Raw genomic sequence first — 16,721 nt, 5'->3', positions numbered from 1 at the left:
TCCTGCTGCTTTACTAGGCTTCCTATTTGCAATCAAATTATTTTTAATTTTGACCGTGTTCCTATTGTTTGCCAGGAAGATAATAATCTTATCTCGTCGCCGGGATATTTCTCTCCTTTCTCATGTAGTTTCAGATGGATTAAATAAATACCCCTCGCACAAAGCACACCAAGTTGGGCAAAAGGGCATTTCTCGATCGCTGGCTGATGTGAAATTTAGGAAATGTCTCCCTTTTGGAAAAAGTAAAAGATTGGAAGTACACGGACATGCCGTAAGGGCAGCTGTGCTGTTTCGGTGTGCTGATTGCATACACAGTTAATTTTTATCCATCCCAGAGCACCTTCACGGAAACACGTGGGTGAAGCTAAAAGTTAACGGGTGACACTGACTTTTGCTCACCAGCACGGAACAATGGTCACAGATGACAAATGTCCAAGATTTTGGTAAGGGAGAAGGCAAAAAATGTCTGAGTGGTCCTGCGGGACCCTTCTGCTCCTTCTTCCCCGGTGAAACCACATTAGCTCCATGCAGGAAACTGGGGATCTCCCCACCGTGCCGTCCATCCGATAGGAAGGCTTTCCACAGGACATCCATGGACGCTCTCAATCCCCTCCATGTGTCCAGAAATCATATCAAAGGGATTTAAAATGGCAGCAAGTCAGTTCATCGCATTTTGAGACTTAAAATCAAGGCATTTTGAGTCATTTCCAAGGGAAAGATAAAAGCTCAGCAAGGCTGCAGGACCAGCCTGCCAGCTGAGAACAAACCCAACGATGAGGATCAGATCCCTCTCAAGCCTTTCCAGTTTCTCCGGCAGCCCCATCTGTGGAGGACTTGGGTTGTTAACACACAAACGACAGCCACGCAATGGAAAGTTGTATGGACTACTCGTAACCAAACTGTTCTGTTTTGTGTTTTGTAACCTTCACCCAAATACACTTTCCTAGCGCTGGATGCTGAGTGGTTTACCCCCAGCTTCCTAATTATCGAAGCACTGCTGCTTGTATTTTGCTGCAGATGAGGAAATGAGGACATATGGCTTTTGTGATAAGAGATTTATGCGAGCTGTCTGTGCAACAGCGCTGCAACTTTCTATACAAGTCCATTTATAAAACAAAACATGTGTAAACAGTCAGGTTTTGATTGTTTCTGTCATTTCTTCCCCCTCGTGACAGATGTAAGGGAAAAACTGCAGGTTTCCAGTTGAAGCGTGCAGATAAGTTTATGGCTAACGGGATGGATCCCAGTTGTGGTAAATCAGTCTCTACTTCCCCTGATTTCTGTCAGCTAAAATCCAGCTCCGTGCGGGTGAACGGGAAGAAATACAAAGAAACTAGGGCTCGATGGCTGCTTGTGCTTGATTCACTGTCAGCTGTAGGAGTGCAGACATGCCTGAAGAGCTCTGGCCGGCGCTTCTTCATCAAGAATACGCTAAGAAGTGCAAAATACTGTAAAACATTCGCTATAATCCTGTGATTAAACGGTGGCCTTGACTACACGCCTGTGGATGGATTACCTTTCAAATCAGGAGAGGGATTATGGAAATAGGGTCGTATTCTCAGGGAGCCAAATCCTGCCAAAGTCAGTGGAGTCAAAGAACAGGGCAGGCTGGATGCACACGCCTAAAGCCAAGTCAGGACCAAGCTCTCGCAGTCCATGTCTCATCCCCTTAGACTTTACTCAAGAGGGGCCAGTCACAGGGTGGAGAATCTCGATTCTACCCAGGAAACTATCGCGATTTTCTCTGACCTGTCTGGGAAGCTGGGATAGAAATGCAGGATGTCCCCTGTGATTTTTGGCTTTCTTGCAGTTTCAGCTGCAAATGCTGCAAGGACGCTGTTTCTTGTGCTCCTTTCCACAAACTTCTGGCACCAGATGAGCCCATAGATGTGCTGGGATAGTTCTGACCTTGCCTGAGAAAGTCTAAAGTGCGTCCGTTTGCAGACAGGCAGTATAACTTGCCAGGGCTTTCCGCTCTACCCCTCTCACCAGCCTGATGTACAGCATCACCTTGCAAATACTGCTTGGAGGACACAAGTTTCAAGGTCCATGCATACATGGTATGTGAAAAAGCATTGCAGAAAAACGCTCACCAACTGTGTTTGCTCAACAACCCACCCCGAAATCAGGTCCTCTTCACTTTCACTTTGTCCTTCTTGGAGCTGTTTCTGCCTTTGTTTAGGCAGAGAAGGTGAGTCATGGAACAAAGGCAGCATGGAAAGTTACATTCAGCCATGAAAGCACATGTGACAGCTACCAGGAAATAAAAAAATCATCCACACAACTTAACCTTGGTGTAATCACACCCAGCGTGGATGAATTCTGAGCTAAAACCTTTGTCTTTTGGTGTATCAGTGCCGCTGGCTGCTGCACGCTGCTGTCACACTCAGCCTTCAGCATTTGTTTCTTAACATCTGCAAACTCTCTTCTGTTGGTGGATGGGCACAAATGCAGCACTGCAGCTCATGGTTGCAGCGAGGGCTGGGGGGCTTGCCTTGGCTCTGACCCCATCCCAGAGCAAATTTCTGACCCCTCCCAGAAGGGACGTTGCAGTATTGCCGTATGGTCAACGGGCTGCAATGCATGGAGAGCGCCAAAGCTCTGCTCTTGGGTCTTCACACTCTGAACCCTCTCCTCTAGGATGAAGCCCGTGGATTTTATCTTCAAGTGCAGGCCTCATCCTCTCCTAAAATATGGTTGCAGCTGCTGCCACCTACCTTTTACACTGGAGTGGACGTTAGGAACACCCATACACCACGTCTGGGAAGAAGCCTGAGATCTTCTCCTCAGCCTGAAGAGATGCAAACCCAAACCTGTGGGAGTGCTCGGACCCAAGGGAGTCTGTTGTGTGGGCAGGAGGCATCAGCTGCTGTTTGTGGGAAACAGTCTTCTGCCAGGGCAGAGGAAAGAAGTCAAAACCCACTGAGCCAAAGAGCCTGCTTGTTGTGAGGGCTTTCCCAAAGCAGATCCCGGTGCCTGCCCTGCGGAGCGGACAATCCCAACAACCAGGGAGCATTTCATACAACACCAGAGGAAGAAGAGGGTGGCTGGGAAGCATGCAACCCCTCAGCAATGGGGATCTGAACCTGACTCTCACCGTTCCCTGAAAACTGCTGCACGCAGTGCTTCTTGTAATGTGGAAGCAGAGGTGGAGATGAAACACCATTCCCAAACGTCTGTCCTCTGTGCAGGTTCTGGCATGTCTTGGGAATAGCAAAAAACCCTTGAGGAACTCCAACAACCGTGGTCTTTGGATCCTGACGAGGTTTAGCTGTCAGGCAGTCCCCAAATCACTCAGCTCTGCAGCAGTCAGAGCATGAGGGAAATGGGGGAGCATTTAAACAAAATAAACGTGTCTCCTCGCCAGGCAACATCACCGAGAGGGACACGGGGTAGCCACAGCCCTCTCTTTCCATCTGCTTTTCCATGGCACGCAGCAGACTCGTGAACAAACTTGGGCAAGGAGGAGCTACTATGGGATGCCACAGCCTCGCAGCTTGCGCTTATGTCCTGAAATCCCATGCAAGTCTGTAAGCAGCTCCAGCCTCTTGCTGTGAAGCAGCGCACAATTTCTGAGCGAATACTTGGTTTCTTTACACCAAGATGGCATCACTCCTTTACTGTTTGCACACTAAGTATAGGAATGATTTCACCCACCCTCAATACGCAGCCATCCATCTCTATGGGAGAGAAAGCCCCACAGACGTCTCACAGCACACAACGGCCTTACGCTACGGTTTAGGACAGGAAGCAAGAAAGGATATTATATCAAACAGAAGGCATGGGAGAATTTCAGGTTAGACGGAGCATACTTAGTCACATAAGAATTGGGGTGGCGCTCTGGGACCTGTGTTCACTTCCTGCAGCAACTCTAACACAGCCCAAAATAGTAGCAGTTAGGTAAAAGCCAACTATCTTCCCCTTTTCCTCCCCACAGCAAATACTAATCCTGACATCATTAAAGGAGGAGCATAAATTGAACTGCCCAGGGCTGTGATTTGCAAGTTCTTGGGCTGCAGATCCACTTTTCTTATATGTCACTAGTCCCCACTGGTGTTATCCAACTTTTCTCTGCAGATATTGTCAGGATGGTGTAGCCCTTCATGTCCACCCCAACATTCAGAGCAGTAAACTAAGAAGAATCAGAGCAGACGTCCGTATGTCTTTTGTGTGACTCACCTCTCCAACGGGCATGGCTTGGGACAGTGTGCACCAAAGATTGTTTCCTAATGGCAGCCTGGAGACAGATGCTGTTTTGGAAAAGGAAGAATCTGTATGGGTACAAGGTATGCCGTATCTGTTGTCCTCAGGGACAGAGAATAGCTCCAAGTCTGTTTTATTTCTGCATAGCCACTACAACCACTGTCTGCATTGACTTCCCATAGTGCTCTCCACTGTGCGTTCTCTACCAGGTTTCTGCTCCTCTCCAGAAACGTGGTGAGGGTTGCTAGACTGCATTTGTACCACAAGACGTGAAACTGCATGCAGAGCCACACACCTCCAATCATCCTGCCAGGCTTCATAAATGCTTTCAGGAGCAACTCGAGGAGGCAGAATTTCGGGGCAGGTCCTTAGCACGCCCATCAGCAGAGAGCTGCTGACATCAATGGAATGAGGCTTTGCACACATGGCGGTCGTTACATTGTTCAGGAACACCCTAGAACTGAAATCCCTGTAGCTGGATTCCTGGAGCATCAAACGAGTTTAGAAAAGAGAAGCTGCTTGGAAGGAGTTTTCACAAGTAATTGGTGCTTGCCTAACTGATTCCCATTAAAAACAGGAGGTTTTAAAGGAGATCCTTGTCACTTAGTGCCTTATATACTCGAAGCTCAAGTCCTGGAGCCCTGTGCCTGGTTCCCAAGGTAAACACATCTGATTTATTTCAGAAATGCATCTGCACAAGAATTCATTACATACATCCCCGATGGGCAGGAGCCAAACATTTCAAATGTGCCAAGTTACCAGAATGTTATTAAAAGCTGTAAGAGTTAGAGGGAAGGTGCAGAGAAAGGCAACCTCCTTCTCCAAGCCAGGTGGCTCAGGATAGACTTACGCCGCTTCCCAAACTGATGAGGCAAGCTGGAGTCAGAGGTTCCTTCCAGCAACAGTTCAGTCCCCCTGGATGTCTCTCCGTAAGCTGCACAAATATTCTGGGGAGGGGGAGGGAGAGGGAAAAGAGTGAAACCTATTCAATTACATCAAGATCACGACTAGCCTAGTAAAATCATTTATGGAGTGAGGGAACCCGGAGCGGTTTGGGCTGGAGCCATCTGCTGTTATTTGGTATACAGAATTGGTTTCTATGGATTTTATTAATAGGTCACGCGATTGTATACGGGGCTGTGAGATCTGAACCTCTCTGGAGGGGTCCCTGGTTGGGGTTTCTATTGCCTTTACAGGCAATAGGCTTTTTTTTTTTTGCTCAAACTTTCTTGCAGCAGCCAGTCCTGAAAAGCTTGAGGGGAATGGGTCTGGGTTTAAGATTCTGCCTGTTTTTTTCTCTCTCCCCCCAAACTGCAAACTGACTTTGTTCCTGTTCTTCTCCACAACACATTTACTAAATGGGGAAACAGGGAACCAGTCAGAAAAACACTCTTACTTACTTTCTCCATTGTCTGCAAGAGTTCTCTGTCTTTCCCACAAGCATGAGTGATTTCTAGTGCAAACCTCAGGCCCTACTCACATCATCTCTGAGGCCCATGGCTTGTTTTTGCTTGTTTTGCCTTCAAGCCTTCGAGGGATCTCCTCAGATGGAGCCCAAGGGGACTAGGATGCACCAAGGAGCCTTGGGGCAAGCAGGTGTGAGTCAAAGCAGCCCCGAGGCTGTCCAAGGAGCCTGGAGCCGCTCTGCAAGGCAGGCTGTGCCATTGGTGACAGCCCAGGAAGGGCTGAGGGTCCTTCGGTCCTGGCTGCGTCTTGCTCTCCCTCAGCCCCCCAAAGTGGCAAAACCAAATTAAGTTGTGAGAACGATCCCTTCACATCCTGGCTGTGTGCAGACAGCTACACGGGGCAGGGTTTCAGCGGGTTCTCCATTGTCCCCCCTGCTGCAGCTCCATGAGGGGGCTTCAGCTCCCTCCTTCCTCACCCCCCAACCGCTCCCCACCTCACCAAACCCCACAGAACTTCAACTGGGTTCCTCAAGAGCCCACCCGCTGAACTCCCCAAGGGCTAAGCCACGCCCTGCCGGCCCAAATTAACCAAAAGCCGAAGGAACTGCAGGATCTGGGCACCCCACAGCGCCCAGCGGGGCTGCAGCCCCCACAGGACCGACAGCGCCCCTCGGCGGGGCGGCACAAAATGGCGCCCCCTGGCGGAGGGGTGGCAGGCACAAAATGGCGCCCCCTGGCGGAGGGGTGGGAGGCACAAAATGGCGCCCCCTGCCGGAGGGGTGGGAGGCACAAAATGGCGCCCCCTGCCGGAGCGGGGCTCCCCGGCGGGCCGGCCAGGGGGGCGTGGCCTCGTCCCTTGGCCGCTTCCCTATTGGCGGAGGCGGCTGGGCGCGTCACCGCTTCCTCCCGCTTTTGTGCGCCGCCCCGCGCCGCCCCGCGTCCCGCTGCCGCCGAGCCGAGCCGAGCCGAGCCGAGCCGAGCCGAGCCGAGCCGAGCCGAGCCGAGCCGAGCCGAGCCGAGCCGAGCCGAGCCGTACCGTACCCAACCCAAACCAACCTAGCCGAGCCGTGCCGTGCCTTACCCAGCCCTGCCGAGCCGAGCCAAGCCGAGCCGAGCCGTGCCAAAGCAGCGCTCCCAGCCGCCGCGCATGGCCCCCCGCGGGTAGCGGCTCTCCGGACGGGTAAGGCTCTCCGCGGGGGACACGGGGAGGGGGGGGCTCCAGAGCCGGGCTGTCTCCTCGCTCCCTTTCGGTTTGTTTTCGGGTTTTTCCCCGCTGGCGCCGCGGGGTTTTGCAGCGGGGGCCGCCGCCGGGGTCTCAGTGTTATGGGTTTTGCATCGAGGTCTGGCTCTGGGGTCGTTTTATTTCGGGTTTTCCCCTGGCCCATCCTCCAGCCATGCAAGCGAGAGGTGTCCCTCATCTACTGCGCTTTGGGGATTTGGGGGGGGCGTGGGTGCCGGGCACCTCATTGCAATCCCCCCTTGGGATTTCCCCTTGCAGCCACCAGGCTGGGTTCCCAACACAGTCCTGGTGTCCCCTCGCTCCAGCCTCTTTGGATTCAGGTCCATGAGCCGTTTCCCCAAGTTGTTGCCCGACACCCTGTGCCCGCCGCGCTTGCCCTACAGCAGCCCTGGAGAGGGCGAAAAGGCAGGGTGGGTTTCATCTCGGGGTAAAAAAGCTTCTCCCAGAACCCGGGCTGCAAAGCAAGGCTCAGCACAAGCACTTCCATCTACCACCCCGGCGGTGAGACCCTCGCGCCATCGGGACACGTTAAACCCACGCCGAAAGCCACGGCGGGTCCTTTCCCTCCTGCGATGCGAAGCACCCGAGGCCCTGGCCCCCAGCCCCGTCGTCCCCACGGGCGGAGGTGGGAGCCGTGCGCCAGCGCCCGTGGGCGTGCGACTGAAGGCTCGCCAGCTCGCCCAGCGTGGCCAAGCGCCTCTCTCGCCGGCCCGATGCTACCCAGAAAAAGCCTTATCCCCCCTCGTCTGCTGCTTTTTTTCCTCCTCCTGTCCAATTCCCAGCTCGTGAGCCCGTGGTGTTTTTATTTTTTATTTATTTTTTGCAAGTAGACCTTGCTTCTGGTTCGGGGCAGGGCTGGCCCCCTGTTGCTGGTGCAAGGACCGAAACCCCTCAAAACGCTTTCTGAAAATGCTGAGGATGGGGAATGTGGCATAGCTGGGTCTTTTTTGGAGATTTGGGGTTTATACGGAGTTTAGGTGATACTGGGAGTTTGAAGGGTCAAATAAATGTGTTTTGGGGTAGCTGCATCTGAGGGTCTGGTTTCCAGACCCTTAGGCACTCGTTGTAATAGAAGGGGTTCGAGGTTTTGGGGCTTTCCTCTGCAGCTGGGCACGGTCGTTGCCTTAGGAAGTTTTCACGGCTTGTAAAAGCTCCTCTGTTGGAGGCAGGATGCGTGGCTGGATGGGCTGCCAGCCTGGTGGGACGCGGCTTTAAAGGCTCTTTTATACGTTCCTTCTCCAAACGGGGTTTGGTACCACGAGTTTTTCCATGGGTCTTAAATCTCCATCAGAAACTCTGCTGTGTCAACGTGTGCCGAAGGGCAATGTATTTCTGTATCGGAGACCCTTAGAGCTCGTGCAAAGAGATGTGGTCTGGATTTCCTATAATGGGATGGTGAGCCTGCGTCGCGAAGAGATGGAGGACACGGTAGCCTGAGAGGTGCAGTCCTCTCCCTGTCCCTCCTGAAATGCTGCCATCGCTTGGTGATGCTCCGTGGTGTTAGCGTGCAGCTTGGGCGTGAGCTAATTTCTGAGTTATCCCGTTGGGAAGATCCCAGTGGGGATGGCAGTACAAGCCTGGTTGTGACACGGGGACTGGTATGGGTGGCATTGGGGTTCTGGTGGATCCTGTCGCAGGGCTGCTGATGGAGGCTGGAGGGAAGTGAGTCAGGATTTGCTGTTAGAAGGGATATCTTTTATTAGACCGCTTGGCGAGCACAGAGCAGCTTTGGAGCGTACGAGCCTGTCCACACGCCTGATGCAGAAGCAGCAAGCCTCAGAGCTGGAGACGAGGAGGGAGCGATTGCTCTGAGCTTACCTTGGCTCTCCTATCAGAGGGGATCTGAAAGAAGAAGGGATCTCTGCAAAAGAGAACAGGCTGCTCCGGGAGGTGAGAGGTTCATTAGTTCCAGTGGGAAAGAAAAAAATAATAATTCAAGTACAGTTCAGCCAGCTCATCTGGTCTAAGGAACTATGTTTACACTCTCTCTACAAATCTCTGGATTTTTACATTTCCTGAGGTCCAACACACGAGAGGGACATGTGCCCCGTGTCCCTGCTGTCCCTGGAGGTGCAGAGCCCTGTGCAGCCCAGCTCCTGCAGCGGGAGCCGAGCCCGGCCGGGGCTGGGGCTGCTGGTGCCCGACAGCAGCAGGAACTTTGTTGGACTCTGTCCTTTCCACTCCCTTCTCCGCACAGAGCCGCGGCCAAGTGTAATGTGCACAGAAATGTGCAGAATGTCAGCTGTGCACCAGGGAGATGGAAAATGCATTATAGAGCCATAAGAAGGGGAATATGGAATTCAACTTTTTTTTTTTCCTTGGAGTCCTCACTTTTCAGTCTTTTGAGCAGAGCTATAAATGGCCCACTGATGCTGAACCCGAATCCCCAGACTTTATTTATTTTCCCATTTAAGCTCCAGCAAGGTGAAGTGGGCGACCGGGCGTTTTCTGGGAATCCTTCCAGGAAAGCATCCACAGAGCAGCGTGTCTCTCCCGACCAGCCGGCTGCTTTGGCTGCTTGATTTTTTTTTTTTTCCCCCTTTGCTGTTCTCGTGGCTCTCTGCACGCCGGCCAGGGCCGCGTTTCTTCCAGGTGCCTTTCCTGCCTTTGCCAAGCGGGATGTGAGACGCGGAGATGCCGAGTGCATTGGTGTGACGTGGTGAGCGCTGCGGCTGGCCTCTGATGTGTGCTGCTTTTTCCCAGGAGAGCTGAGGCGAGAGTTTTTCTGTCTGGGAAGGGATGTGTGAGCACGTGTGCATGTGGATGTGCTGGCATTTTGGGTTGTTTTCTGCCTGCCCCTACGGTTCTGATCCGGTCTGGCCAAGCAGCCTTCCTCTTTGTCACTAAAATCGCTGAAATGCCACTGGGGTGCCACCAAATCGCTGTCCCGTCGGTAACACAAGAACAAAAAATAGATGCCTTGCACTTCGAAGCCACTGGGAAGCTGTTCCCTGAAGAAGATGGATTGCACAGGAAGGCAGAGCAAGAGCGCTGAGATACTCTCACGGTGCAAACAGGTTGGCTGCAGCATCAGCATGACCAGCGGCGGGGACCTGGAGAGGAATTTGGTACAAAACTGGCTCACCTGGTGCTGCAGTGGTTTGGGGAGAAGCATTCGGTGAGGTGGGGTGTAGGAGGTGTGCGCTCGAGCCCTGTGTCTGCTTGCAGCTCCCTTCTTGGGATGGGGCAGTGGTGCTGGGTGTCATCATATACCAGTCTCAGGTGTCCCCAGAGCATCAGGGGTGCCTCAGAAGGCAACCCACAGGGGTGGACCTGGATGTGCTGAGGCTTTCAGGGTGATAGGTACCTGTACCTCACAGAAGAGGGTGTTTTGGCTCCAAAATGCGTTCTTCAGCCACTTTTCCCTTCCCTGGAAAATCCTAATATAAATGTCAGGGGAAACCAGGTGACTCAGGATTTAATGAGAATCCCCAGTAGGGCCTGCCCTCTGCTGCGATAAAACCCCCGTTGGCTACCATTTTACCCCCAAATAATTACCATTTCGGCCAAAGCTCCCCTATTTTTGCCCTTCCCACTCCGCAAGATGATCGGGGAGGACGAGCTGCCGCCAAACCGAAACCCAGGGTGGAATTTGGCTGGGTGCCGAAGAAATGGCACGGGACAAAGTCCGGATGGCCTGGGGCCGTGCCTGGCAGCCCGGACCAGATCCTGGAAGGAGCCGGCCAGTTTGCTGCGTGGGATGCTGTGTAAACAGCCTGTGTGCTCGCAGAAGGGAGGCGGATGGATTGAGTATTCAGGTAGTGATTTAATGCCGAAAAACTTGAAAAAATAGCCTTGGCTGAGGGAAAGTGTGGGTGCTGTAGGAGCTTGCTGTGTCCTGGAGCTTGTGTGCTAAATAGCAGCTAGTCATCTGATTGATAACTAGGTGATTCAGGGGGGAAAGGCTCTGTCCAGTTGTTTTAGGGAATAATAGGTGGGGTTAAAAGCCCTTGTGAAGGAGGTTGGAAGGCTGTAAGTGCTGCTGAGGAGTTTGTGGGGTCTGCAATGCTCGGAGCGCTCCTGAACTACTAGGACTGTCCTGGAGCAGTGGTGTTTGTGCGGTCCACGTGAAGGCATTTCTAGCTTGTAGAGCCTTCCAAGTGCCCGCAGATCCCCGGAGGACTGCTGGAAGTTTTGCATGTGATGATCATTTGCCAGGCATCAGGTGCTGTGCAGAAACGAGCCCTGTGTTGTGCTGTGAGTTCTGCCACTGCCAGACTGTGTGCAGAGGTTTGGAGGAAGGCGCTGCTTTTTGGGGGCATCTGTAGAGGTCTGGCATGCTCCTTGGATGTGGAAGCCTGTCGTGATGATGACGGTTGGTTACTTCTTGCTTTTACACTACAACCTTTATGTTTTTTTGTATTTTTTTTTCCAAGTGAGTGGAAGTCAGGCCATCCCAGTCCAGTAAACTGGAAATAGTGCAGCACCCTCATTGATAAGAGCCTTTAAAAAAAAAAAAAAAAAAAAAAACACAAACCAAGCAGATATTTACTGTTTGCAGTGGGCTCTTTGCACCTTCTGCTCCACAAGGCTGCAGCAGCGATGCCCACGCACGAGCTCTTGCTGACAGGTGGATGTCACCTCCGACCCAGGTTGAAGGGCTGGGGCAGCCACCACGTGGGGCTGCGATAAGGAAGGCTTGGCTGGGGAAAATGGCTTGGGGAGAAGGTGTAGGGTGAGGTCTCGTAGCTGTGTGCATGCACAGAAATCCTGTCCTAGATACTCTGTTCCTGTTGGCGTCGCGCCTCTTCCTCTCTGCCACTAACCAGGGAGTGCCCTGCAGGGGGACTGTCCCTTTTCTGCATGCTGGGTCAGCGCAGTGCCATCGTGAAGGCTGGCTGATGATGTTATCTGTATGTGGGTGATGCTGACGGGTTGGGTACTCAGCTTGCTGTGTGGAGAAACGGTGTGGTTGATGTGGAAGGGGGTAGGAGGTGTGCGGGCTGGGACAGGGGAGCGACTCAATCCAGGAGGCTGCAAGCAGTGGGTAAGCTGTGCTTGGAAATGAGAGGTAAGAGATTGGGGTTTGCTTCTGCTGAGGCCCATCAGTCACAGAATGCTTTGGGTTGGAAGGGCCCTCAAAGCCCACCTAATCCCACCCCCTGCCATGGGCAGGGACCCCTCCCACCAGCCCAGGCTGCCCCCAGCCCCATCCAGCCTGGCCTTGGGCACTGCCAGGGATGGGGCAGCCACAGCTCCTCTGGGCAGCCTGGGACAGGGCCTCACTGCCTTCATAACAAAGATTTTCTTCCTTTTAACTAATCTAAACCTACCCTCTTAGTTTAAAGCTGTTTCCCTGTGTCCTACCACCACACCCCCTGACCAAGAGTCCCTCCCCAGCCCTCCTGCAGCCCCCTTTAGGCCCTGGCAGGCCGCTGTGAGGTCTCCCCGGAGCCTTCTCCTCTCCAGGCTGAACAACCCCAACTCCCTCAGCCTGGCTCCACAGCAGAGGTGCTCCAGCCTCTGAGCATCCTCGTGGCCTCCTCTGGACTCACCCCAACACGTCCCTGTCCTTCTGGTGCTGGGGCCCAGAGCTGAGTGCAGGCTCCAGGTGGGATCTGAATGCGCTGTGGAGCAGGGTTTGTCTTGCCAAACCGATGAAACATCCTTCAGTAAAGACACCAGACTGGGCCAAGGCCCTGGAAAATTTGCCTTTCCCTTCCTAATGCAGGGTGCTCTCGCTGCAGCCTCAATGCCTTTTGTTCATCTTTCAGCACAGAAATGCAGTGCTCATCCCTCTATTGCAACCCTTTTGCTGGCTTTCAGCTTGGAGAGCGGCTTTTGGGAAACCTGAGCACCCGGTTAATAAACCGGTGGAATGCGTTTGCTGCTCCTTGGTCTTAATCCTTCAGTGCTGGTGTAACAGAGTCATTAGAGAAATATGCAAAATATGTCAGTTATTTCAATTTAGAGGGAGCTGGTAGCAAATAAGAAACAGACAGACTGTAGTGAGCTGTGCTTAGCTTATTGCATCATTGGTTTCACTGGAAGGTTCAAGGTCCAGCTCTGAATCGCTGTTGCTTGGGTTAAACCCAGCAGCAGTGTGCCTTCGAGCCGTGCCGTGTGTTGACGGAGTGGTGAGGGCAGGGAAAGCAGCTGCCTTGGTGCCCTTACTGTGTGTAGAATCACAGAGTCATTAAGGCAGGAAAAGCCCTCCAAGCTCATCTGGTCCAACCATCCCCCTCCCACCAATGTCACCACTAAACCATGTCCCCAAGCACCACATCCAACCTCTCCTTGAACACCCCCAGGGACGGTGACGCCACCACCTCCCTGGGCAACCCGTCCCAATGCCTGACCGCTCTTTCTGAGGAGAAATGTCTCCTCATTTCCAACCTGAACCTCCCCTGGTGCAACTTGAGACCATTCCCTCTTGTCCTATCACTAGTTACCTGTGAGAAGAGGCCGACCCCCGGCTCCCCACAGCTTCCTTTCAGGTAGTTGTAGAGAGCAATGAGGTCTCCCCTGAGCTTCCTCTTCCCCATACGAAACACCACCAGTTCTCTCAGCCGCTCCTCACAGGACTTGGTACGCTTTTCTGGCCTTTCCCTGGAAAACTCTGCACATCCTGCTGACCCCTGGCAGCTTCTCCTCAGGTGGCGGCAACCCAGGAAAGCCCTGTTCATGTCTCCTGGGGCACCTGCTGGGGGTTGAGGCTTGGGAGGTCCCTTGGGGCTGCCTGGATGTGGGACCACACGTGGTTTTCTGCTAGGACAGCTCTCGCTGGCTTTGCTGGCCGGGAGGATCCGCTTCCCCAGCGGGCTTGGGCTGCTGCCCCCATGTTCCCTCTCCCAAAGCGCTCGTGGTTGCTGACTTGAGTCATGAGTGGCCATGATGGGAGGGCAGCTGCGTTGTTCTCTGCGTACCCTAATGATGGTCTCTGCAGACCGGCTTGGCTTCACCTCGCTTGGCTGAAATGAGCTCTTGAGTGTGAAGGGTTTGAGGAACTGTGCCCGCTGTTGCCTATTTTTGTTTGGTGACGAAACACTTTGCTTGCTGGGGCTCTCCCTGAAGCGCTGACCTGTTGAAGCCACGGATGGTGCATGTGTCATTCCCTGTGTTACCTGGCCGATGACTCAAGAAAAAGAGAAAACACTTAATCAGCACAATATTTCAGCAGCTTCATGTACAACACTACCGGTGTGACTAATACCTGCTTCGGGCCGGGGCGAGAACGTGTGGTTTCTGCTCACAAGCTGTGTCGCAGGGGATGAGGCCAAACAATTGCCTTTCAGCCCCATTATGGAAGGTGCTGAAGATTGCAACCATCTCTTGAGGGAGAGCTGGGGGCAAGCTCAGTTCAGCCTTGGTCTGTGTCCAGGAAATCCTGCGCAGGAGAAGTTCCCTTTCGGAAAGCTGGCTGGGCTGTCCCAGGGAGAAGGTGGCATGTTGAGCTTTTGTCCCCGAGTGCCGAGGGGACTTGGAGAAGATGGAGCGAGGCCTCCTGCACCCAGGTCATCTTTATGGAGGAAGCTGATCCTCTTCTTATGGTGTTCATAGCCAGGGAGGTGCCCTTCAGCATCGCATCTCTGCGGGAGGTTCTTGGGCAGCGGTGGTGGTGCCTTGGCTGCAGGAGCTGCCGTGAGGTGGCTGGGGAAGGACACTTCAGGGCCCAAGGGTGCATCACCAAACGCCGCTGCCTTTGTGGCAGTGTTCAGGGGTGTCACATCACCAAGGGCTTTGGGTGGTGCCCTTCAGCAGCCTCACTGAACCAGGGAGGATGGCGAGGAAGTTCTGTACTTAATAAATATTTGAAAAGATTGCTTTTCCCTTTGTGGTGCTTAGATACATTGCCTGGACGTCTGTTGCTTGAGCCTTGAGGTGTCAGTAGACACAGTGGTGTTCTGCTTAACTGCACGTGGGCATCCTTTTGGCTTGCAGTCCTTGAGAAATGAGAAGAGCAAACAATTTGGTTAGGGGCTGGTGAAGGCATGTCTTTTGTATCCATGTGTGCAGATGTTCATCGAGTCATGTAGGTGTAGCTGTACTGTGCAGACCCACCTGGTTGGAAGGAGTCTGTGGATGAACCATCCTGCATTTCTCGCAACAAGCCTGCTTGCCCCGGTGTTGTCTTTTGGGCTGGTGGGCAGCAGGTTTGCCATCTGCTCTGGCTTGTGAGAAGAGCGTGGAGAAGGCACTCGCCTTCTTCTTGCTGCTCCTTGCCTGCATCTGCCATTCTCCCCTCCGTTCGAGGTTCAGGATGAGGCCCACAGAGGATCCTGGCTGCTAATTCCTACTTGGTGGCATGTCCTGTAAAGCCTCCTGCGAGGTACTCGTGCCGCGAAGCTCTATTTTGGGGCCGGTTCTGATGTAATCTGTCAAGAAACGGTCTGCTCTTTGACTTACTGCTGGAAGTGTGGCTGTGGATGGATGACCAGTTGCTTACCTAGCATTACCAAAGCAACGAGTTGTTGCTTTCCATGACTCATGAAAATGCACTGTAGGCTCTCTTAAGAATGGCTGAGATCATTTTTTGGCTGGGGCCAAGCATCTGGTTTCCTTAGCAAATAGCAGTGGGGGTGGAGGGAGGGGGATTTCCAAACTTGTTTCTTTGTATGTGTGATCTGGATTTTTGAGCTCGCTTAATAAAATACTTCATTTGAAAAGGGGAGGAAAAAAAGGCCTGTGACTTCCACATCTGTTTAGTTTTCGTGGCATGACTTGTTCTGCCTTACAAAGGGGAAAGGTGCTAATAACATTAGAGCTGCAGGCTGTATTTTTCCTCTCCAGTAAACACAAACATGATGGGTGGCATTTTTCTCCTGAAGTAAATCTTTTGGGGAAAGAAGAAGGAGGTGCAGAGAAATTCAGTTAAACAAAGCCATAATTGCATCGGTTGTTGTTGATGTTTGCTCAAATAGAGGACTATAGAGAATTCTGTAGTGATGCAGAAGGTTAGAGCATTAGCCAGAAGTGTTTGGTTAACCTGATTTTAATTTTATTTTTAATATATTTCTTTAATTATTTGTCACCTTTTCAGTTGCTTTCTGGTTTTGGCGGCTCAGTTTAAAAGGAGCAGTGCTCCTATCCTTGGGAACCAAGTGGTGCAAGGTGAGCATCAGCCGGAGGAGACTTGGGACAGCAGCGAGTCCCCAGGTGTTTTGCAACCTCTGCATCCAGGCTGCAGCTGCCTCTTAGGTGGAGCAGCTGTACCTTAGCCAAGCTTAGCCTCCGTCTGCAGGCATCTAAGAGCAGGCGGAGAAAAGGGAGGGGAAACCCTCTATAGCAGAAAGCAGTGGCTTGAATAGGGATTTATGCACAGAGGTGGGTTTAGTGCACCTGTGCTCTGCAGGAAGGGTGAGGGTTAGGCTCGTTAAATGCCATGGATGCAGCAATATCAGATGTGTTTGGCAGTTTAATAGACGCGGACCGACTTCTTGCATGCTGTGGGTTCCTGCTGGTGCTTCGGCTGCGGTGCAGCTCCCGGCTGGGGAAGGCACAGCCGTGTCCCCACGCGCTGCAGGAATGGCCTGGAGCCACCCGTGGGCTGCACAGGGGCAGCAAATCTGCCCCGTGAACAGCGGGAACTCGGGAGCGTAAGCACCCGGCCAAAAGCCAGGGGTGAGCGGGAACAATGCGACTGAACAGGTTTGTGCTCACTTCCTCGTAATCTCAAAGATGAGATAATAGAGAAACCCTGAAGCGTTTGCCAAGCGAGAGCAGCGAGGCTTCCTTTCTCTGCGTGTCCTGCAAGGCAGGAGCAGCCGCCTGGTTGCCACCTCTGGCTGCCCAGAAAAGCAAACCTTCCTTGCTGGGGGCACGGCATGGTCCGGCTGGCATCAGTGCCATGGATGCTGGCTCCAGGTTGCTGCTCGTGTTGGCACACAGCACCCGAAGCTGTTCAGAGCACCCCAGTTTCTCAGATCCTTCCT

The 16,721-nt window shown here is 52.9% G+C and overlaps 2 protein-coding genes across 11 annotated transcripts in view; one reads left to right on the top strand and one right to left on the bottom strand.

Annotated features, from left to right (window-relative positions):
* Positions 1–6,237, bottom strand: part of LOC106036846 (cryptochrome DASH-like) — a 31,844-nt gene extending 25,607 nt beyond the window's left edge. For 6 of the 8 annotated variants that reach the window (XM_048062433.2, XM_066991424.1, XM_066991426.1 and 3 more), the window contains exons 1-2: positions 5,604–6,237; positions 2,718–5,150 (exon numbers count right to left, since the gene is read on the bottom strand). The gene's annotated coding sequence lies outside the window, so the exon portion shown is untranslated. The remainder of the gene's footprint in view (positions 1–2,717; positions 5,151–5,603) is intronic. The other 2 variants (XM_066991422.1, XM_066991423.1) reach the window with 2 other exon arrangements.
* Positions 6,238–6,317: 80 nt separating this feature from the next.
* The window catches only part of LOC106036842 (mitogen-activated protein kinase kinase kinase 3-like), a 76,243-nt gene continuing 65,839 nt past the window's right edge, over positions 6,318–16,721 (top strand). For 2 of the 3 annotated variants that reach the window (XM_066991411.1, XM_066991410.1), the window contains exon 1: positions 6,318–6,789. In XM_066991411.1, the coding sequence (XP_066847512.1) occupies positions 6,333–6,789 (457 nt within the window). In that variant the 5' untranslated portion in view covers positions 6,318–6,332. The remainder of the gene's footprint in view (positions 6,790–16,721) is intronic. The other variant, XM_066991412.1, reaches the window with a different exon arrangement.

The sequence above is a fragment of the Anser cygnoides genome, chromosome 2 (assembly GCF_040182565.1).
Source record: "Anser cygnoides isolate HZ-2024a breed goose chromosome 2, Taihu_goose_T2T_genome, whole genome shotgun sequence".
NCBI lineage: Eukaryota > Metazoa > Chordata > Aves > Anseriformes > Anatidae > Anser > Anser cygnoides.
Note: the sequence above shows the minus strand (reverse complement) of the source record. Positions and strands in the feature narration are given on the sequence as shown.